The sequence below is a fragment of the Esox lucius genome, chromosome 7 (assembly GCF_011004845.1).
Source record: "Esox lucius isolate fEsoLuc1 chromosome 7, fEsoLuc1.pri, whole genome shotgun sequence".
In the NCBI taxonomy this organism is placed as follows: domain Eukaryota; kingdom Metazoa; phylum Chordata; class Actinopteri; order Esociformes; family Esocidae; genus Esox; species Esox lucius.
In genome coordinates this window covers 34,138,505-34,162,260 of record NC_047575.1, presented here as the reverse complement: position 1 = coordinate 34,162,260, position 23,756 = coordinate 34,138,505, and the positions used below count along the sequence as shown (strand labels likewise).

At 43.9% G+C, this 23,756-nt stretch overlaps 1 protein-coding gene across 3 annotated transcripts in view; it reads right to left on the bottom strand.

The window, feature by feature from the left end:
- Window positions 1–23,756, bottom strand: part of zbtb16a (zinc finger and BTB domain containing 16a) — a 133,542-nt gene that overhangs the window by 7,964 nt on the left and 101,822 nt on the right. For 2 of the 3 annotated variants that reach the window (XR_829013.5, XM_010893528.5), the window contains exons 5-6: window positions 6,100–6,270; window positions 1,117–1,287 (exon numbers count right to left, since the gene is read on the bottom strand). Coding sequence is in view for 2 of the 3 variants with exons in the window: in XM_010893528.5 (XP_010891830.1) it covers window positions 1,117–1,287; window positions 6,100–6,270 (342 nt within the window). In the remaining variant the exon portion in view is untranslated. The remainder of the gene's footprint in view (window positions 1–1,116; window positions 1,288–6,099; window positions 6,271–23,756) is intronic. The other variant, XM_020048274.3, reaches the window with a different exon arrangement.

The following is a 23,756-nucleotide window of genomic DNA, read 5'->3' as shown; positions in this document are numbered from 1 at the left end:
ACCACAGTGGCAAGGGCTGGAGGCTGACTGACACCTCTTTGAGACTTTCATGGAGCTGTAAAAGCCTGGGATCAATACGTAGCCTCTTCAGCCAGCCTATGTTTCCCAGGCCTTGGAATCGTTCATAAAACATGTCCAGTATTCGTTTTTAAATCCAGTGTCCTGCTACACACGTGACTCTCGGCACTTCTAAGTCACACGCCTCCCTACTGTTGACTTGCAGCACTCAACTCAATTTGTCATGGAGCTGATGTGGATCTCCAGTTGACTCATCTTCACTGTGTGAAGTGGCAGAAATTAGCATTACACACACCAGCTCTCTCGCCCTATCTGCTGAACATGCAATGAACGCCGTTGATGCCGTTCTGTGTGACATGTACTCCTGCCGTAGCAAAGATGGCATATTAATCTGTGTTGCGGAGTGAACCTTCTATAATGGAGATGACATTCTCCCAGGGCAACAGGGCCGATTCTGCGTCCAGGGTGACCCGGTGATGCGTACTCCCAGGGCGATGTGTAGGAAATGCCTTCCTATTATCGTCCGTTTCTAGTGGTCATTGAACTAACTCCTCTCAAGTTTAAAATTGAAATACACTGGAAAAACAACTGTAGGTTTTTTAAATAGAGATGTATGGAGGTTAACTTATTATTAATCTTATTTTTATAATGTTATACACTAAAATTGTTTTAGACAAGTTGCAAATCGTCTTGCACAACAGATCAGACAACGTGTAATATCAAAGTCATCTGTCTATTTTTCTTTGCCAGAATGAAAAGGTATGAAAGGTAGCTACAACTTTCTAGTAGACACTTCAGAGAAGACTATGATCAGTCATTTGTAACACAATTAAAAGGAAATATAATGTAATTCAACAAAATAGTAAGGGGGGCGATAACAGGGGTAGTATTCTTTAGCTAAGTCACTAAACAACTAGATGAAAATATTTATATTTCCACTGACATTTCAGAAATGCTAATTAATGACATGCTAGCTATAATTTTTATGTCACTAATAATCACTGAACATTGACGACTTGATCAAATGATTAATCAGTACAGGAAAATATACTTTAAACCAGCTGTTAGCTGTGCTGATAATAGGGGGTTCTACGTTACCTGTGTGCACACGATAGTGAGTCTCCAGCTGGTGCTTGAGGCTGAACTTCTTCCCACAGCCGTTACATTCATAGGGCTTCTCCCCGATGTGGATGCGCTTGTGGCCCTTCAGAGTGCTCTCGTCACGGAAGCAGCTCCCGCAGAACTCACACTCAAACGGATGGTCACCTGCTGGAGTTGGGGGAGAACGTAGACTCACTTTAAAACAAGGCAACGCCGTTCTAAACATGTTACTTCAAAATTCGGTCCTGTTTAAGTGAGATTCAGTCCCTCATCGATGAAGAGGGACAGAGGAAAGGAACAACAACCACTCCCATCGGTTACAAACAGAAGAGAGGTCATTCAGACAGAAAGATATAGACTGTTTACACTTTTCAATGACAGGAGAAATATGACGCGGCAGACTCGAATATCATCACAATGCTACTGGAGGCGGAACTCAAACAACTCGTGACGTCACACTGAAGACATTACGGCCCTCTTCGTTTCAGTCTACTCTCTTGTTCTCCGTTTTTGTAGGTCAAGTTAGAGCACTGTACCGAGGCTGCCCTAGAGCCACTCCTGTAATGGATATTCAGATGTCAATAATCAGGGATATGATGATATGCGGGGGCTCTCTCCAGCGCTTGGCTACTAATTGCTTTCCTGTGTCTGACTAGCAGCCGTCCATACATCATTCGCTCCACGGTACAGATGCGCCACGCTGCCAGGCGTGTAATGTTCTCCATATTTAATGCATTTCACTCCGCCGCTGAAGGTTTAAGTCATCGCCAATGACCTACGCGTTTCATTATCTGGCTGTCCGAGCGGCACCGTGCCTGGGAATAAATTGCATTTCTCGTTATGTACTGTCATGCTCGGGCACCCATCGCCCCCGTTAAGAGACAATAGCAATTTCCTCCGGCACGTATTTTTGTTGGAGAGAGACGCGCCTTAAATGCTATTCACATTTGGACGAGGTGGCTGTTTGGGGGCAGGCGACGCTTTGACGCTTTCGAGCTGAGGGGATACTGTTCATCGGAACGGTAGGGATTGTGGAGAAGAAAGGCAGAAGGAGAGGAGATCTGAGGGGGGAGGGGGAGGTCTAAAAAAAAAAAATCAATAAAAGTGACAGTCTTTATTTGTCTGCATGAAGTTATCAGTGGCTCCCGCTGTAAGACATTGTGCTCTTTCTAGCGTTTCAGCTGCCGCAGAGATCACAATCCATCACGGAGCGTGGCGGGCCGGACCACACCACAGGAATACTAATGGAGCCGACATTCACCTGTCTTTAATTAGCAGCAGGCTGAGCCCCGATCAGGCCCATCTGGAGGTGAGCATGTTGACGCTCAGCGCACAGAAGGTTATTTACCTTCGATTGTACATAGGCTGTTGAGTTGTAACACATACTAGTCACGGCATATAACAAACATTTCAAAATGTAATTCTTATTAGCGGGGAAGGGGAGCTTAATGCCCCCCCCCCCCCAAAAAAAAAGTAAATGTTTGACTCGAACAAATGTAAGACAATGCCACAATCACATTGGGCTGTGCAATCCAAAGGCCAGACAGGACTTAATTTTGTCAGGAATACATTATGCTTCCAGGCACTGGTGATACGGAATCGTAAATCAGAAGGCTGTCACAATCTCTCTCTCTCCCCTCCTCTCTTTCTCTCCCTCCATCTCTCCTCCTCCCTCCCGTTTCCCTCCCGCCCTCACAACTCTTTCAATCTCCATCTCTCTCAGTCCATTGCTCTGGTGCTCCCCCTGTTCTCTCTCTCTCTCTCTCTCGGTGTCAGTCAGACATAGACACAGTGCCTGCTGGGGTCTAATGACAGCGAAGGGGGCACAGATGAGGACTCGGCACAGCGAGGCAGAACCATGGCATGGGACTCTTGGTTACCCCGGGCACTGCCACCTGCGCTTCCATGCCCCGGGGGAGAGGGGCTGGCGTGGTCAGTGTACCTGCTGCCTATAGTCCCCCCCCCCCCCCAGGCCCTGGCGTGGGCGGCGTGTGCCTGTGGGCATCGAGGGCGGGTTCATTATGCGATAAGCGTCGGTAAATCAGGAGGCTCTGTCACTGCCAGGGACCTCTCTCTCTCTCTCTCTCTCTCTCTCTCTAGCCCGGTGCTATCAAACACAGCTGCAAACACAAAACAACCCCGTCGCAGACGGCAAATGGGCTCCGGGTTAAAAAACACAAGCGACCGTTGCACAACAACGGAATATTAAAGAGGGCCCAGGCCGCGTCTGTGAGCACCAAGGGGAGGGGAACGCTGGGAGGGAGGACGCTGCCATGACTGCCGTCATTATGAGCCCCCATTGTACAACAGTGTGTCTGTGAGTGTGTGTGTGTGTTCAGACTCTCTTTTGAGGGACAGAGAGATGGAGCGAGAGAGGGGAAGGAAGAGGCAGAGGGACAGATCGTGTCGGAGAGAATGAAAATGGGGAGGGACAGATGAAGAGAGAGACAAAGAGAGGAAGAAGTGAGAGGGAGAACCAGCCTACCCTTCTCCAGGGAATGAAAGAATGGGAGATTGATACACTGTAATAAGCATCATTAAATCTGTTGCCTGTCTGTCCTCAACACTGAGCCAATGTCGAACAGTATGAGACATTAGTGGAGCTGTTTTCCAAAGCTATGGGTTTACTGAAACAACTGTTGTATCAAGCAAGCTAATATTGTGTGTAACAGTCTCAGACACTGTGCTCGCCGAAGTGAGGAAGAAGGCAAAACAGATGAGAGATGATGACCTTGTTGGAAGAAGGCAGCCAACCGACATCACTTTATCTTAGAGACGACTGGCCTGCCTGACTCTGGCTCTACGGAGAACCTGCTCACTTTCTACTAAGCTACACCGAGAAAAATGAACGACATGATAATTACATAAAAACCTAATAAAATGTAAGAACTGAGGTTATATCCCTTCCCAGGAAAATGTGACTTATTTTGGGCGTCACAGACTTTTAAATCCCTTGAAAAAGGCCCCCCACATCATATTAAACGGGTGCTTACAGCCGACCGATTGTAATTTAATACATGCCTATGGAGGATCAGGTCCAAAGCAGTGCGGTGCCGCAGCCTCGTTGGCTTGTCTGAGATGGGGGTGACGAGGTGGGGGTGCTGAGATGGGGGACCGCACGCATTTCCCCTCCCGCTGTTTTGACGCTAAGGAAGAGAGCTGACGCAAAGGCGGGCCCGTCCTCAGGGGAGAACAACCAGGAAAATTGGTCCAGAAGGGGAGGGCTTAAACTGGAATATTTGTTCCTGGGAATCCCAACGGCAGGCTTGTGCACAGGTAACAGCATACAGGACCGCCTTACCGTGTCACTCTCACTAAAACGCTGCGCTGGGCTTGTAAATAGGCCGGCAGCGCTCATCTGGCCGCCTTCGTTTCAAATATTTATCGGCGAGCCGGTGAGCTTGATCAGCTCTGACAGTGAGACTGTTATTTAAGGTCGCAGACAGGCGGCAGAGGATTGAGAGGGGGAAAAAGGGAAGATGAGAGCGTCCATCCTTTGCAAGCGAAATGGGATTCATTTCCATGTTTTTATATTCTGTCGGGGTAACTCGGGCCTCTCCCTGAATCACCTCATCCACCAGCGTCTTTCTTCTGTCCAGCATCTTCCCTCTCACAACAGACAGTATTAACGCGGCCTTCCCCGGCCAACGAGCCAGCCTGGAGGTAAATAGCAGCTCCGCAAAGTCGTTCCGCAAACCAGAGCGCCCTGTTTGTTCAGCCTGATAGGTAAATAGCAGACTTACCTAAACACCGGTTTTCAAACCGGGATAACACAATTCCTTCAAGGAAGTGAAACTGCAGTGCGTTAGATAATAGGCGGTGATGTTTCGGCAGCCAGAGTCGTGAGCATGATGGTCGGAGACACGTGTAGTCGGCCTGCGGGGCTCCAGACTCCAGACTGATATTACATCACACTGAGCCACTGCTACCTGTCAAATACACTGTCAGCCATGTCTGGGGACAATTCATCACGTCCTCATAACAAATATGGATCCCTTAACAGCTGTAGACCTGAGGGGATTTTATTGACAACCTTTTCCCTGTCATGCCTGGATGAAGCCTAGCCGGTCATCACGTTTCGGGAGGCTGAGCACATTTGTTTCCAACGGAATGGAATTGCTGCAGCATTGCACTGCGAAGAAATTGTGACGCACACTAAAGATATATCCAACATGCGTGTCAGACTGGACAGGTGTATGTGTGGTAGCAAAGGGGAAATGTTAACTGCTAACATTTTAACAGTTACCTGTAAATGTGATGACCGAACTTACTGTACAGCAATCGGTCTGTGGTGCGGTGACTGTCCTGATCTGGTACTGTACAGTAATCTGTCTGTGGCACGGTGACTGCCCTGGTCTGGTACTGTAATCTGTCTGTGGCGCAGTGACTGCCCTGGTCTGGTAATGTAATCTGTCTGTGGCACGGTGACTGTCCTGGTCTGGTACTGTACAGTAATCTGTCTGTGGCGCGGTGACTGCCCTGGTCTGGTACTGTAATCTGTCTGTGGCGCGGTGACTGTTGTGGTCTGGTACTGTAAAATGTCTGTGGCACGGTGACTGTCCTGGTCTGGTACTGTCCTGTAATCTGTCTGTGGCACGGTGACTGTCCTGGTCTGGTACTATAATCTGTCTGTGGCGCGCTGACTGTCCTGGTCTCGTACTGTACAGTAATCTGTCTGTGGCGGGTGACTGCCCTGGTCTGGTACTGTAATCTGTCTGTGGCGCGGTGACTCTCCTGGTCTGGTACTGTAATCTGTCTGTGGTGCGGTGACTGTCCTGGTCTGGTACTGTACAGTAATCTGTCTGTGGCGCGGTGACTGCCCTGGTCTGGTACTGTAATCTGTCTGTGGCGCGGTGACTCTCCTGGTCTGGTACTGTAATCTGTCTGTGGTGCGGTGACTGCCCTGGTCTGGTACTGTAATCTGTTTGTGGCGCGGTGACTGTCGTGGTCTGTTGGACTTGACATGGGGGCACCACTGACCTGTGTGCGAGCGCAGGTGGCGTTTGAGTGCCGTGTGGCTTGGGAAGGTGCGGTTGCATTCGCTGCAGATGTAGCTGCGCACGCCGGCGTGGACCTCCATGTGCTGCTGGAGAGCCGGCTGGGTCTGGAAGCGCTTCCCACACAGCAGGCAGAAGATGGCCATGTCTGATCCTTAGGGAGAGAGGGAAGGAGGACAAGCTGATGGTTTTTTTCTCTAATTTAGTTTAATCTTCATCGGAAGCCGGAAAAAAGACCCAGACAGAAGACAGCATGTTGACAGTCATGTAGAGTAATGATTAATCATTCCTGGCTTCAGTTATGAATAAATGAAGACTAGTTTCATCTACTTGTTATATGGAGGTTAAACATTCTTGTTCAATGTACAGCGTGGATCATTTCTTGAGATCTGTCAAGTCTTTGTAAAACACTACTGGGAACACCACCAGAAGAGGCGCGCAGCAGGATAAAACACTGCAACTGTGATCCCTTACCACAAGAGGTCAGCACCAAGATGAGAGCAATAACAAATAATGTGAACAGTGTGACAACAGACAGGCTAAGGAGTGTTTTAGTAGACTGGGAGCCATCTACACAATGGGCTGTGCAATGGCCCTGTATTTCATGCTTGGTAAAGGACACTTTAATATGGCTACAGCCTTATGTTACCCCATCCCTTTTTAAGCACATAAAAAGGTATGAAGTCACACTCAGGAGTAGAGCACACACACTTCACACTTTTTCAATTACCAGACTGGGGAAAACTCTTGGGAAAGACTGAGTGTTTAGAGCTCAGCTTCTATTTCACTAGTCAATAAGGCATCTTTGGGGCAAAGCTGCCACTAATTTAAAAATCTATGAGGAGCGGCAGCCTCATGTTCATAAACGCACAAGGGAGGCCCAGAGACAGCCCTCCCCCTGGATCAATCACTGTCTCGCCTCCACACCCGGGAGAAAACAGGGGGTAAAGGGAAAGAGAGGAAGAGATGGAGGGGTTAGGAAAAGGTAGGAAGAGAAAACAAAAGCAAGCAACCAAGTGAGTGGTGAGGAGTGAGATGGGGAGAGAGAACAGAAAGAGGACAGAGAGAGAGAGAGAGAACAGAGAGAGTGTGAGAGAGGGAGAGAGAGAGAACAGAAAGAACAGAGAAAGAGAGAACAGAGAGTGAGAGAGACAGAACAGAAAGAGAACAGAGAGAGAGTGAGAGAGACAGAACAGAAAGAGAACAGAGAAAGAGAGAACAGAGAGAGAGTGAGAGAGACAGAACAGAAAGAGAACAGAGAAAGAGAGAACAGAGAGAGTCAACAGAGAGACTGAGAAAAAACAAGATGAGACAAAAAACGGAGACTGTTCTTAAATCATCTGACAGTGAGGCTGTAACAGTGCTTCTGCGCAAATAAATACTGACTAGCCTCCTTTCAGTCCTCCCCTTCCCTCTCTCTGTGGCCTTTTTCCATTTTCTTCTTCCTCTTCTTTTATCAATGAAAAGGGGGCCATTGATTGGGGCAGATGGTCGCTGGATTCCCTCCAGGACTTAAGACACTTAAGTTGGTGTGATTGACAGGCATGCCGCTCTCCTTCCTCAGTGAAACGTAACAACCCAGCCTGATCTGGACGCGTCACTACATCTGGACGACCACACACATATTCATGTACAATCTAGATTCTTTAAACACTAGAGATGGCAGGCCACATTTTGAGCCAGCTACATGTCTTTCAAATGTAAACATTCCAACAGGTTCATAAATCACTTCCATGTATACTGTACAGCAAGTGAACATCACAATTACAGACAATTTAGATGAATATTCTCTAAATATCTAAGCAATATACACATATTCAAAGTGACAGGAAGGTATAGAACAAGGTTAGGCAACTCCTTCATCAGGGACTCATAATTAGTGTAATTGACTCCAAAAAATCCTTGTACTGGACAATTAGGATTTGAGAAGCCTGAGAATTGGGTTTTTCTTGAATTCGTTTCCCCCCCCCCAATTTCACTAGTCCCTGGCAACGACAAACATACCCCATGTTTCCTCAAAACCCACCCACAAGGACTGAAAACTAGCCCCCTTAAAACACTTGAAAGTTAATCTGTTGTTAAAAGGTTACAAATGGTTTATGAGAGAGGTTTCCTAATCATGTTAGATGATTTAAAAAAACATAATCTTGGCCATGAAAATACTGTTGAAGTGCAGCAACCTTGTATGTGTTCATATGGTTTATATTTTAAAGATACAGTAAGCGAGGTTTCCGATCATATTACCTACACACAGAGACATTTCTAGACTTGTTTGGCCCAATTATTCTAAACCATTTGCATTAAAATGTTCTGAAACACATGGGCAATATACACAGTAGCAGTCAAATGTTTGGACAAAACCTAAGGGTTCAAGGGCCTTTCTTTAAGTTTGACTATTTTCCACATTTTACAATAATAGTGAAGACATCAAAACTATGAAATAGCCCCCAAAAAATTGTTTTATAGGGCTAGGGTTAACCCTGACCCAATATGGAGAACCTTTAATATGTCAGTCAGGTTCTTCTTTGCCATATCACAAGCCAGTCAATACAGAGCAGTTTAACATTATGCTATATTATGTTGTTAGGTCTATTCTATCGAAAGGATTTTAATATTTTTGGGGGAAAGAAGAAATCTGAGTTTGCGGGTTGGTTGTTTATCAACAAAACCTATGCACAGCCACAGGTCAAAACATGTCAATTTCATTTTCTCTCTGAATTGTTTACTGAAATATACACAATTGCAAAATGAGCACTGTTTTTCAAAGACATTGTATGAGTGTTGGTATGCTCATATATTTTAACGAAGATAACAACGTTAAACAAAACATGGTATTAATAAGACATGACATAAGCCACCTATGTTGACAGTATACGAGTTTGCTAATTCTCTCGATTCACTCTAATCAAACTGTAGGCAGCAAGTGTCATGCTATGGTCAGCATACAGTATGTGCAAAAAGCTTGAATTGACTCCCTTATTAAATAGATTTTTACAGAATGATGAGGATGATAATGATGATTCATCCAATAATATTTTTAGTACAATATTATCAGGTGCACTTGCTTAAAGCAAAGCACAGCCTCAGAAAGTTCCCATAAGGTGGAGCATTTTTAGTGCATCTGACCAGTAACTGAAAAGATGCTAGATCAAATCCTTGGCAAGGTGAACACTGCCATTCTGTCCTTCTCACAGCAAGACAGTGAAAACCAATGTTTTCACTACACCATAGTTGTTTATCAGGAACACAGCGCATGTTTCTGAGTGGCCATATTACAGTTTTACTTCCCTGACAGAGCTAAAAGAATTCTGGAAAGAATCATGGAAAAGATGAGTCCAAGAAGATTCCCAGATGTAAATGGTGCAAAAGTTGTTTCTAACGTATCTGAGGGGGGATACTTATCTACTTAAGGTTTGTTAGTATTTTATTTTCTTACTATTATAGGAACTTTAAAACAGTTGGATGGCTAATCAACTGTAATACATTTAATAAAACCTTTGTGATACTTGTGAAATATTTAGTGAATAATTCATACCCATTGGTATTGCCTGAAAAAATAAAAATCAGGAAATAATGTTTAATTACATTTTAAATAAGATTCCCATAATTTCTTCATGTGAAGATGTCACCCTTATAATTTGCTATATTAATTCATGTACAGTTGTTTTCTAAAGTTAATTTGTTTTTGAACAATTTCAGATGAACAGAGAATGATAAATGCAAGTATTACATTATAGATGGTAAACACTCAAAAGATTGTAACAGATTTCAGGGAACTGACTACATAAAAAATTCCAGTAAAAATGTAAAACCTCTGAAAATCCTAGATTTTGCTTAACTGGAAGCACTTGGGAAGGCATCATAAAAGTTCCACCATGTTGTCTAAAATATTAGGACAAAAGGTTTAAAGGGAAGATCCAGGGTTCAAACAACAAAGCAGCCCTTCTTCTGGTCAACCTCTATGGACTGCAGATGGAGAAATGCAATCACTTTCAAATTCATAAACAGAGTTTTGGAGGCAATGATTGATCATACAGTACATGAGATCAAAAAGTATTATGTTTGTTCCGATCAGAGTTTGCCCCTTTAATTCCAGATGGCAGACTAATACTTAAAAGCAATAGAAGTCATAATGCAGATATTAAAACATACAGCCACATGCTAAGCATTGTTGGTCAGATAAATGGTGGGCTAATATGAACTATTAGGCTACTGACATTTCTACATATTATTACCTAGCAAATGGATTATATGACGACACACCTGAAATGATTAAGACCTGAGCTATAGTTAAACACTATTTGACCACAGGAACTGTAAATGCTTAAACTGTTCTGCATCCTTGTTATAGACACATTTTATTGAAGATTAATCCTACACTATACACTAACACATGTCATTTAGCAGCTTGGAGTGTCATTATCGGATTCTACTTGATTAGGGAAAGAGATTATTGCCTACATTTCCCATTTGGTTGTAGCCTCAAGCACAGATGACATCAGAAAACTGAAGATTCAATCCCATTTCTACCCCTAAACAAAGCTAACTAGAAAGCTTTTCAGCAAACAAGCTATACAGTATTTGCTAGTAAGCAAGTGGTGCTGGCTAAAGCAAGCATGGAAGCAAGTCATTGTTTTATAGTTAACTAGCTAGCTAAGGACTGCAAATTATTTCTACAGTAAGGTGTATAATGATATAGCTAATAAGCCCAGCTACAGTATCAAAATGGTAAATGTCATACACAAAATTTTCTTTAACTACATCTCAGTATGTCTCTCACTGCAATTTGTCTTGTCCTGTCCTCTGTTTACCTTATTATGTAAATGATAGAGCATCATTAGTTCATAAAACATTAATAATTAACAAGTGTATTTTAACACAACTTTTATTTTCCACGAGGCATATAAAAGGCTTATTCATCTCTTTAATCCTACATTAACTGTTTTAAATATCTAATAATTTTATAGTTGCTAAAAACTACATGTCATTGAAGATTTGTGGATAACGTTATTACACTGAACAAAATAATAAACGCAACACTTATCATGAGGTGAACTCAAAGACTTTCTCTATGTACACAAAAGGTCTATTTCTCTCAAATATTGTTCACATATCGGTATAAATCTGTATCAATGAGCACTTATCCTTTGCCACAATAATCCATCCACCTCACAGTGTTGGCATATCAAGATGCTGATTAAACAGCATGATTATTGCACAGGTGTGCCTTAGGCTAGCCACAATAAAAGGCTACTCTAAAATGTGCAGTTCCATCACACAGCACAATGCCATAAATGTCGCAACCTTTTTGCTCCATTTTATTCCTCAATGTCCATTATCTGTTTTACCTATAACATCAACACACGAAAAATGACATTAACATACTGTAGTTATCAATTTCTGTAGTCTTGGAAATTATTTGAAATAATCTTTGAGGAAGCTCCGATATCTAAAACACTTTGTATTGATTAAGTTAGTAAGCAAGCTGGTAGCTAGAATAAGACAGGCGTTCATGACACTCCCCACCCAATCTGACAATAGGATCTGCAAGGAAGAACAGGAGAAATGGCCCAAACCCAGGTGTAAAGCTGGTAGAGGCATTATTGTAACACAACAAAATAGGGAGGAAGTGAAGGGGTCTGAATACTCCCTGAAGCCACTGTACATGCTGTACTAATCAACGTGAAAACCATATAATTTTGAACACACAAGCTTTCACTGCACGTTTTAATCCATCTAAGCATTTTGAAATACGACTATCCAAATACATTAAAGCCAAGCTACTAGCTACTAGATACTGCTTGATAATAACACTGGATAATACTCTGTTGCAGTTGGAAGAAAAGAGTAGGACAAAAGAGTATGTATAGGAGGGCAAAGGAGGCACAAAGAGTGAGAGAAAGGGAGTGGTACAGACAGCCGTGTACAGACAGTACTACTGGACCTTCGGTGTGTCAGGGAAGTGTAGCGGTGCTGATTAGCGTTAGGTGGAATAAAGTGCTATAAAGAGAGGTGTCTGGTCCGCGGGTGGGGGGGGGCTAGCAGCGGCAGCAGGGTGAAGGGCTGACGGACTAAAGGAAGCGCAGAGATAAAAAAGCAAGGTGGGAGCGGAGGAGAAAAGTAGCTGACCCGGGAGGTCTATTACAGTGTAAAATTGAGTCGGCCCAAAGTGACACCTGAGGAGAGGCGGTGGAGGTGGGGGCTTCGTCTCACCCCCGCTTTGGTGTTTTGGAATAATTTTTCTCTCCCTAACAGCCTGGCCACAGTACATCAGGCCCTGCTCTCATCTGGATTCCAGGCGGCTGACGGTGGTATCTTAATGGACCTGGAGTGCTGGCCGCCGTTATTTAAGCGGGATTGGACGGGCCCCTTAATGGAGAGGAATACTCCAGGAGAGGAGGTTACACGACCAGTCCTACAGGCACGGTGCTGGACACGGTCTGTCTGCCATGGCAATGCCTGCTTGTACAAGTAGAAGTATGCTTGTGAAGAAATCATTAGAATCATTTCTATCCATTAAATTAATTGTGTCACCACCTTATGACATAGTATCTCATACTTTTTGCTTTTGAATAAAAGGACTGTATTGCATCAACAGTTCTGCAGTCAAGCTGGCTGTTGTACCTGACAATGAATCAGACACACAATAGGCCTTGTGATTGAGGACTGAAGTCAATTAGATTCTCTCTCTCCCCTCCCGCTGCGCCGTCTGCTACCTCAACCATCCATCCCTCTACGAGCTGAGTTTTATTTACCTGTTGCTTTTCATTGAGGCTCTGAATCGTCTGCTACCTCAACCATCCATCCCTCTACGAACTGAGTTTTATTTACCTGTTGCTTTTCATTGAGGCTCTGAATCATCTGCTACCTTAACCATCCATCCCTCTACGAGCTGAGTTTTATTTACCTGTTGCTTTTCATTGAGGCTCTGAATCGTCTGCTACCTCAACCATCCATCCCTCTACGAACTGAGTTTTATTTACCTGTTGCTTTTCATTGAGGCTCTGAATCGTCTGCTACCTCAACCATCCATCCCTCTATGAGCTGAGTTTTATTTACCTGTTGCTTTTCATTGAGGCTCTGAATCGTCTGCTACCTCAACCATCCATCCCTCTACGAGCTCAGTTTTATTTACCTGTTGCTCTTCATTGAGGCTCTGAATCGTCTGCTACCTCAATCATTCATCCCTCTACGAACTGAGTTTTATTTACCTGTTGCTCTTCATTGAGGCTCTGAATCGTCTGCTACCTCAACCATCCATCCCTCTACGAGCTGAGTTTTATTTACCTGTTGCTTTTCATTGAGGCTCTGAATCGTCGGCTACCTCAACCATCCATCCCTCTACGAGCTCAGTTTTATTTACCTGTTGCTCTTCATTGAGGCTCTGAATCGTCTGCTACCTCAACCATCCATCCCTCTACGAGCTCAGTTTTATTTACCTGTTGCTTTTCATTGAGGCTCTGAATCGTCGGCTACCTCAACCATCCATCCCTCTACGAGCTCAGTTTTATTTACCTGTTGCTTTTCATTGAGGCTCTGAATCGTCGGCTACCTCAACCATCCATCCCTCTACGAGCTGAGTTTTATTTACCTGTTGCTTTTCATTGAGGCTCTGAATCGTTTGCTGTCCAATGATGGGAATTGTAGGAGAATTGATTATTGAATTAACAAAGCCCTGCTGGTGTCTGTGTGTGCGTGCGTGCATGCGTATGTGCGAGTGTGTGTGTGTGTGTGTGTGTGAGAGAGAGAGACAGTGACTGATTGTGTATAAGACTGGATGAGTGTGTGAGCGAATCAGAGTGGGGAAGTGGAAAAGAGAACAAAAGCATGAGAGCTCACACATAAGCAGAGCTTCATTTGTAAACCAGGAGGTGCTGGTACCAAAAGGGAGTGCAAGAAGGGGGAGGACCTGGGGCCCCTGAGGTACCGAACCTGCACGTTATCACATTTGTGTTGTGGGGTTCGCTCTCATGTGTCCATTCAAGACTACAACTGGTGACTTAGTGGAATGTTAGAAATATAAAAAGGCCCAAATGATATAACTTGCAAGCCACTGTGATGATGTCAAGGTCTCCATTTCCCTCTATGACACACAGAAGCCATGTAGGAAACGCTTAAAGGGATTCTGGAAAAATCGCTCTTGAAAGCAATGCATAGCCAGACCAAAAAGGAAATGCTTTTGTGGCCCCTGGCACTAAACGGTGCGAGAAAGGCTTCCATGGCTAGTGAATGTAGCCAGCCAGCAAGATAGACAGTGATTAGGATTATTTTAGGCACATACCAGAGTCCTCAGACTACACTAATTCACCTGTATGCCAGCTTCCTTCGACTAACTCAGGTATTACAGAGAAACAGATGAAGTAACAGTATAATTGAGGAAATCACATTTGGAGGCTATATGAAAAGCAGCACCGTTTTGGATTGGGAAGAGTGTATGAATTAAGAAATAATATTCTCGGTTAAACATTCAAATACAAGGTTAACAAAAAAATAAAAATCCTTTTAACAACAGCTTAAAAATGAATTCCGTGAGTAACACATTATTGAAACCTCCCATGTCGGGCTGGATGAATAATAGCCTTTTCTAACATACACAAGGACTCAGCACTGACCCATTCCGTTTCTATACAGACAAATAAAGTGGTGAGTCAGCGACCTCAGTTAGCTATGAAATTCCAAGTTTGAAATGGAATGGTTTTGATGACATGGGGCCCAGATGTGACAGAACACCACTTTTTGGCTCGCCAACATCACCTTTACAGCCAGAGGCCAATAACTCATGGAATGCATCTTTAACACACCATGAAAAGATCATCAAGAAATATTTTGTATCCTAGATACAAGACTTTGAGAGGCATAAAAACCTGTCAACATGCTCCTTTGAAACACTGGAATTATGTCATTTTAGGTCAATGTAAAAAGTTATCTGAAGTGCACCATTTCACACGTCTGCGTTTACATTCTAGAAATGTCTACTATTGGGAACACAGTTTTCAAGTAGCTTCCCCGAGGGGGAGGGGAGCTTTTTATTTAGGCTATTAGAGCATTAGGCTCTTGGTGTGCAAGGAATGGCTGCCTGAATGGAAGAGAAGGCAGATTGTTCAGTATGCCTTCCTGAATAATGATACACTATGTGCTTAAAATTATTGTTGACAGCCCATCTGACAAATCAGAAGTCAATATACACTCAGACTGGCTGCTATGTTTTTGTAGACCTTGTAAACAGTTGAGAGTACACCCCACAATTGATCCAAATTGTTGCCTAGAACAGTTATTTCCAAATTAAACATTTAGATTGCAGGGCTTTTGGTAAGAGGTTATTGAAATGGCATTTTCACTAACCTTTATAGTTGAATGATGTACTCACTTGAACATAATGGTATTGTGGTTCATTGTGGTGTTTTCATCACCAGCCAAAGTAATCACACGTCATCAGGCGTTCTCTTTTCTCTTTTAAATTCTCCCAGTTATTTTGGATGGTGTAGACCACTACAAGCTTATACATTCAGCAAGGAAGACTAAGCGTTCATCCCTAGACGACAGGGAAAGCAGAGAGGCAGCCACGTAGCAGGAAGCCATGCAGGCGTATAACAGATCATTGTAGCCCAATAAAATGTAGAAGCTCATGCATGTCAGTCATTAGCTGTACATCAGGCTTGATACCCCGAGTGTACAGTGAAATGACAGATAGCTGACACTGTGCACTCCCCAGAGGCTGTGCTCCCAGCCTCCCAGGCACACAGCTCAAAAAAGCTTGCCTGTTGATTGCATTTTTAGGGACACCAACATTTTCCGCTGAGGCTTCCACGAGACAATGCAATGGATTGCATTATAATTTTCAAGTGAGCACATTCCCACAGAGGCCAGTGTGCCCACGGGTGATGTCAACACATCTATCCCATTAAATGTCCTGTCACATATGGCACTGTTGTCATTGGTCAGGCATCATTTCATCACTCATGATTTATCCTAAGTATACTAGTGCTTGAGGAGGTACTAAAAAGCAACCAGCCATTTGTGTGTGTGTGTGTGTGTGTGTGTGTATGAAGTGTGCATTCAGCAGAAATCAATAAGAAAGCTAAACTCAGAATGTATTGGCTTTGACTGTCATCTTCCTTTTCACCATGTTCCTTCTTTGTGAGCTAAATGGACATGAGCGTTAGGCATTTGTAGTCCATGTGTCTAAGAGGGTTTGTACCATACTATAGTTTCATTTAGATCCACAACACTAGATGCCAGATTTGTCCTTGCGATGCATTGTTTTATAGTATAAATGCATGAAACTGTCACTGTCGCAAGCCACCTTCTGAGGTAATGTGGGACTACTCCCTGTGGCTACTGAGGTTTAAAGACAATGTCTGGCTCAATGTGTGTTGGAGTGGAATGAGCGCTGACGCACTTCTGGTTCTGTAAATCCTTCCAGCTCTATAAACAGAATCAGAAGGAAAACATGTTTGTTGGGAAGCAACTTAAAAACATCTCAAATTGGCACCGAAACAATTCTACTATCACCACCAACAGCACTTGTCCGATGAAGAGCGCCATGTTAGTTACCAGGTAAACAACACTGTCAGTGAGTTTATACACATTCTCAGTGAGTGGTCTGGCCAAAGTGCTGTGTGCTTATGTTTTCGCCTAATGGCACTGCGAAAACCTTTCGCTAGTCTGAATCAAAAATGTGACATTTATGTAAACGGTATTTAAATGAAATCGTTTTTATGACAATTGATATAACTTAAATAGGCTCTAAAATTGTTGAGGTAGTCCTCATTTCTCACTAGTGACAGTCCTACATCAATGGGGACTGCAGTCCTGTCCATGGACATGTTCGAATATTAAGCACCAAAGGGAAAATGGAGCAGAGGTCCAGTCACATGTACAGAGACTATTAAACCTCTGTCCAGTAGATCAGGGACAAAGATCCCGAACCTCTTAACACCATGTGGTCGCTAATCTATGAGTGCGTTTAGACTACGACAACTGTACTTCATTTAAATAACATTAGCATAACATTTCAACGTTATATAACGAGAAACTCCCGCTGGGCCCGAGGTATGCTTGCGCAGTGCTTTGGCCAGGCCCCTGACCTGGCAATGTGGTTTACCTGGTAACTCACGGCCGCTCCATATTCAACCTACATATATTAGTGCTCCAACTAGCATGAGTCAGTATGGTAGGATACATCAGGGGGTTACAGTGGGGGGGGTCGAGAGTAACTTCTACAAAGTCTCCCTCGCTTCCTTTGCTCTTGGTGCCCTTTGACTGTTGTGACAGTATTTAACAGATTGTTGTGTGTCTGGCTCGCTACTTTTTGTTTATTGAACTGGCCACAAAGTCAAACAAAGTCAATTCACGGTTTAGAAAGTAACATTCACTGCCAGTGCTACCATGCTTATATTTTCTCTTCAACACCGCCCCTCCAGCATACGCGTGGTGCTGTACGTTGCCTGCATAACCACATAACCACTTCTGTTCTGAGGGCGCCGAAATCTGCGTAGTGTACATTTGTGTAGGAGAAAAACGGCATTGAAATCTTGCGCTCGGTTGCGTTTGCTCTGATGGCGTTGACCATGGAGGGGCCATTACTTGGTGCTCTCAGTCGAACGAATGCTCTTGTTGATGACAGTAAAACATTTTGAGGTGCCAATTTAAGATGATCTTAGTTGATTCCCAATAGTAAAAGTACTTTTGCTCTCATTCTGTTCGTACATGGAGGTGAAAGGACTTAAGAACCACACTTTCTACGTCACAGCTAATTCCCCTCCAACACATATGGATCAAGACATGTTCTTTGGACTTCAGGAGCAGCAGGGAGTATTAGTGTCCCATGTTAGCTTGGAAGGTCACATGCAACGATTGCCACTATCAACGGTATATTAGATTGCTTTTTTCACTAACGCAAAGTCTCATTCATCCAATTCAGGCCATTTTAAAAACACTCCACTACTGTTGGTGAAACAAACAGGCATACAAAACATACACAAGAAAAGCAGTGGTGAGAAACACTTCACATATGAATCTTTCATCTTACTGAAGGAGGAGTGAATGGGTCCACCCAGTAGGTGGTGTGGTGGCGTGCTATTGTGTGGGCGGCTGGAAGTCAAGAGTGGTTGTTGTATGTGTGCTGTGAGAGAGGCTGGGCCCCACAGCAGGGGGTGAGAGGTCAGGGGGCAGCTGTGGAGAGACAGGTGGGGGTGGGGTGGTGCAAGCAAGGGGCAAGGTTGTGTGCACCCAGAATGTGGGGTGTGGGGTGGGGGTGGTGGGGGATGATGACAATGGGTGCCGGCAGGGGCTCTGTGAGGGGGACAATACTGCTAGAGAACTGAGAGTTGGATCCCACCAAGCCTCGCAGTGTTAGGGATGGAACTACCAACATACTGGCGCTCCTATTCAACACATTGACAAGATCAAGAATGTTTTTGCACTATGATAGTTTTGCATAAGCAATGACTTATTCTTGATGCGCCGTAAGGCAAAACCCATGCCGGCAGCGCTTTAGCAAGCCCGCTGACCAGAACAACTAACATGGTGTTTTCCGTCAAACAAGTGCTATTCCTGGTGATGGTAGAGTTGTTTTGATGCCAATGTGAGATGTTTAAGGTGCTTCCCAATGACAATTTTGGATTTTGTAGCTGAAAGGACGTACAAAACCAGATTTCATATGGCATTCGATACATATTGAGAGAGACGCCATCTTTAGACCTCATCAGCTGCGGGAGTATCACTTGCAAGGTGGCGTGTGACAGTTGCCATTTTCATCCGTTTACACCAGACTCCTTGGAAAGATTTCCCAAGATAATTTATTTAAATCAATATTGTTATTAATATAATATTATTAACAACAAATTATGTTATATTGATGCTATTTTGTTTGGCTTAACCTTAAAAATTGGAAAACAACAAAAACGACCATGAATACATCCAGACATTTGTACTGAAATAACTATCCCTGAACAGTGTAGAGAGGAATGAGATGAAAAGCGGTTTGTGTTTCTGAAATTAAAACATGACTGCAAATGCCAAATAAATGAAGAAGGAAAGTTTGTTTAGAGTTTCTGTTGGTTTTGGGTAAGGAGGGAGCGAAAATGTTTTAATATTTAAAATAGAAATGGCTAATATAATATTCTGAGCAAAAAGAAACTTTAAGATGTGACAAATTGCTATAACAAATAGTTAACTACATAATAAATAGTAAACATTACGTTTATATATTAGTGTAATAACCCTCCAAGACAGATGAAAGGTAGGACCTCCGCACCATTTACTGCAGTGCTCAGGAGATTGGGCAAGATGAATCTATGACCTTATCATGGCCGTGAGTCCCAGACAGGCAGAGTGGAAGGAACAGCCTGCAGATGTAATAGTGGACCACAATCTAGGGAACAGTCGTCCATTTGGGGCACATCCCGGTCTCACCTTATTGATCCACACAGATCACAGCCCTACTTGGACTGTGGGGATTTATGACTCGTCTAAGCCCTCACTACACCGACAGAGAAAAATACTTTCTTTCCATACTGAATTGAATACGATTGTGCTGTTACAGAACACTATTCCCCTAGAAATCCGGGACCACTGCACAGTTACTTTAAAGTGATGGTAGTGCAGCTGCATCATGGAAGGGTTGTTTTGAGGCAGCCGGTGCCAGCCAGCCCGCCGTGGCATGAGGTCCAGCGGGACGGGACACCTTGGCCACCACCGCCCTGGGTGGAGCGAGGTGAAACCGCGTCCGTCTCCTGTAGCGGGTCGAGCTCCTGCAAGCAGGCAATCGCTCTGTCCAGCGCGTCGGCTGTCACCTGATTTCTTGGTTGGCTGAGTGGAGTGATGAAGAACAGCGGGCCTTGGCGGCACGTGTGTGGGATGGGGCTTTTCCCTGGCTTTGACTTCTCCCATGTCCGGCTTGGACGTGACAGAGGATAGGACACCAGATAACTGGGGCGAAAGTGGACATAAACCGGCATGCACAATGTGGTGTCATAGAGCATGGTGTGTGCCTACACATCTGGAGGAAAAGGGCAGAGTTATTTAATCCCTGAAACTGGCCTGGCATTTGAGTGGAACAAGGCCTGGACAGGAACACAGAGAGAGGAAGAGAAAGAAAGAAAAAAAAGAGGGGATAGAGGGAGAATGTGAGAGGGGGAAAAAAAAAGAGAGAAAAATACTAATTCATTCAAATGTCTTGCTGGCTTTGACAAGAATCGCAAAGAAAAAGAGCCTCAATGAATTGTTTATTGATCTAACAGGAGAAAGACAGAGAGAGGGAGGGAGGGAGAGAGATAAGAGAAAAAACACAGAATTAGATCTATATGCAATGCCACCCATTGTTAGAATATAATGATCTGTGGAAAATAGACATCCAATCAAATTATAGGCTTGCTGTATTTACAATAACAAGATATGTTTTCTCTAACACGCAACAGAACACAGATCTGATCAAATAATACGAGACCTTAAAGGAACCGGGCGTCAAATTAAACCCTCATAATCATTCTTAAGAGCTCAAAAAAAAACAAGACAGTGTAAGCAACAAAACCAGGGAAACTACAGTGTCTGCATACAAAGCTGTGCTGCGCAGCGCCATCCGTGCCAATAACAGGAAGTGATAATTCACACATTGGTGTGCCATGGAGCGAGCACCGCGAGATGAACCGTTCGCCGGTTAGATTAATGCCACCAGATGCCAGACTAGATGCCATATTAATTACCCAGAGATAATGACCAGGGACCATATGGTAGCTCAACTGTCCATTTAGTTGACAGAGGAAATGTCTCTATTCCGGAAAAATCCATCAGATCAGACGGTCCGCCTGAGATGCAGACGATAAGGGTTCTGGTTGCGCGCAGGTTTTTGCATGCACAGTATGCATCATTTGACATCTTTCACACGTGTTTAGATTTTGAATGCATATGTTTGCTGGTGACAGACGGGTTGTTGGTATTTATCCAGGGTCAAAATGGTCTGTTCCAGGCCATACTACTCTCCCTATATGCAGGAGGGTGTGAGCTGTCTAGTTTAGATGGCGGGCCTCTTGATTCATCTGCCCTGCGGTGATGGATAGAGCTCTTAAAGATCATAAACGCTGTGCAGCCGGGATTTACGACATCAGCAGGCCATGTATCAGAGAAAGAGGTGTAAGGGGGGGGGGGGGGGGGGGGCAACAACAAACACACAAAGAACGGGCGCCATACGGCTCTAACAGAATATAATTTACAGTGCCCAGCCGGCACTCACCCAGGCCAGCAGATCGTTTACAAAGCAGAGGACCACGCTCCCCCACCCCCCCCCCCCCCCCCCCCCCCACACCGGCAAACGGGCCCCCCACCACCTCCTCTTCCCAATCCCACAAATCCGATTTAATCAGACAACTTGTGCAGTGTGGCTGGAAGTAAGGAAAGGGATAATTAGTAAACAGAGAGCTCCTCGGCAGCTTCATTGGCATTCGCACCGGGTTACTGTGTCGCATTTAAAATGCAGTCTGATGAAGTCTACAAAATCAAACCATTTGTTACTCCTATTGAGGAGGCTTCGGGCCACTGGCAATTAAATTGGAATTAGTGCGGGGGAATGAGATACGGCAGATTCATACCAAGAAGGGGAAACTGTCTGGGACACGTCTGGATCACGCTCAAGTTTACAGTGGCCAAGGGTTGGATTGGAAATCATTTTGTTTCTGTTGTTTTCGTCTTTCTCGTCTCGTTCTGTCGTCTCACTCCACATCATTCCTCCTCTGGTTGGCTTGGTTGTCCCTCCGTTTACGGAGACAGATTCAGCTGGGTTAAGCTCATGGTGTACTTCTCTAGAGAACTGAACATATAGAGGGTACATAATTCGAGAGACATGGACGTCTTCCCCTAGGGCCGTGGCTATCAATCAACAGGTTGAAGAACTGAAAGACGCTCATGTCAGTTGACAGCATTATCTTGTAATTGAAAGAGTTTAATGTCTGTGTGCACGAACTGCATGTACATGTACCTGTATGTATATCTGTGCATGTTAGTGCATCTCAGTGGTAGCGAATGAAAGCGCTTGTGTATACGGGACACTGTATGTGTGTCCATCTGAGTGTGCATGTGTGAGGGTCCGTGAATCTACTCTGAATGGAAAACAGGCAGAGAGGGGCAAAGACAGAGAGAGGGGCAGAGAAAGAGACCATTTGCTTTGCCACAGCTGATTGGGCACGGAGGCGGTGGGATGGGGCGAACGGTGGGAGAGGCCGAGTAAGGAAGGCCAGAGACGAACTGGGGAACGTAGAAGGGAGAGCGATGGGAGACAAATGGAGTACAAATGACAGAACAGCTCCTGTAACACTCTCCTCGCCTGGACGTGGCAACTAGGCCAACGGTTGCCAAGGGTGTTTGTGCTCACAGACACCTCATTGGCCGTGAGCGGCGCTCCTTTACATTATAGGGTGTTATTTAGGGGGGAGGCCAGTAGAGGTAGCAGTGGCTGGTTCCACAATATGAGTGGCTGTTAAGGTGGCTGGCTTGTCATAGAGGGGGACATCTATCATGTAACAATTACATGGTTTTAAGTTCCTTGTGAGGCATAAGTGAAATATGAATATTTGGCACTAAGATTTAAAAAATATATATTTTATATGGGTCTTTTTTAAATAAATAAAAATAGGTTTTACATACAGTTCAATATTTCTTCTGGCAGTTTAATGTATGGTTGCAAAAAGTCCACATTGGCAAAATTAAACAATCTAAAACATCTACATTTCATTGAAAATGTTGCATGAAACACGGTGACTACATGCTCAGAAGCCCTGTTTGTTTGTGCTTCTAGCTACTTTCTACTTCATTTATAGTCTTTCTAATTACGGATGAATGAAAAAGACAAAACAAGAAAATGTCTGTATGTCTTCTCCACACCTTGTCTCTCTTTGAAAGTGCATTGGAGCACGAGGGAAGGAAACACCCCTCCTCTCGTGTGCTTTGTGAAGGAGGTGAAGAATGAAGGAAACAACAGGAGAGTCTAAATGGTATTTCCTTTCTCATGTCCTCTCATTGACTCCTTTTCAGAACTTCACAAACACTTTCGAAGAGTTCATATTAAAAACACCAGAAAGTACTGCCTTTTAACCTTTGAATGAAAAGTTAATATACACTAAATATTGTGCAAAAATAGAGATATGCCTCCATAAATTAGAACTGTGGGAGGGTGTGTGCAGCTATTAAACAATTCATTAATAGATAACAGAATCAAAGAAACGAGTTGAAGGGTGAAGGATATCGAAAAAAGTTCTGACTATTTAGCACCACCAATGTATGAACATTTGAATATCAACTTTTAGGTACAAAAAAGTAATAAGTATAGCATTTACAAAACATTTTAAGAAAATAAAAAAATAATTATGCCTTTATTCACAGGCATCAAAATGATTAAAGACTGTAATTTTAAAAGGGAATCCCATTGAAATGATTTCACTCCAGAAACAAGTGATCTTGCCTTATAAGTGGAGGTCGACCGATAGTGGAATTTTAAAGGCCGATATAATAACCATAGTTGGGAGCAGGAAAAAGCCGATAGCCGATTAATTAGCCGATACCACACACCACACTGATGGAAATGAACCATCTTTGACTTTATTAGAAACAGGATAACTGTTGAACTGAACATCTAAGTCAAAGTAAATA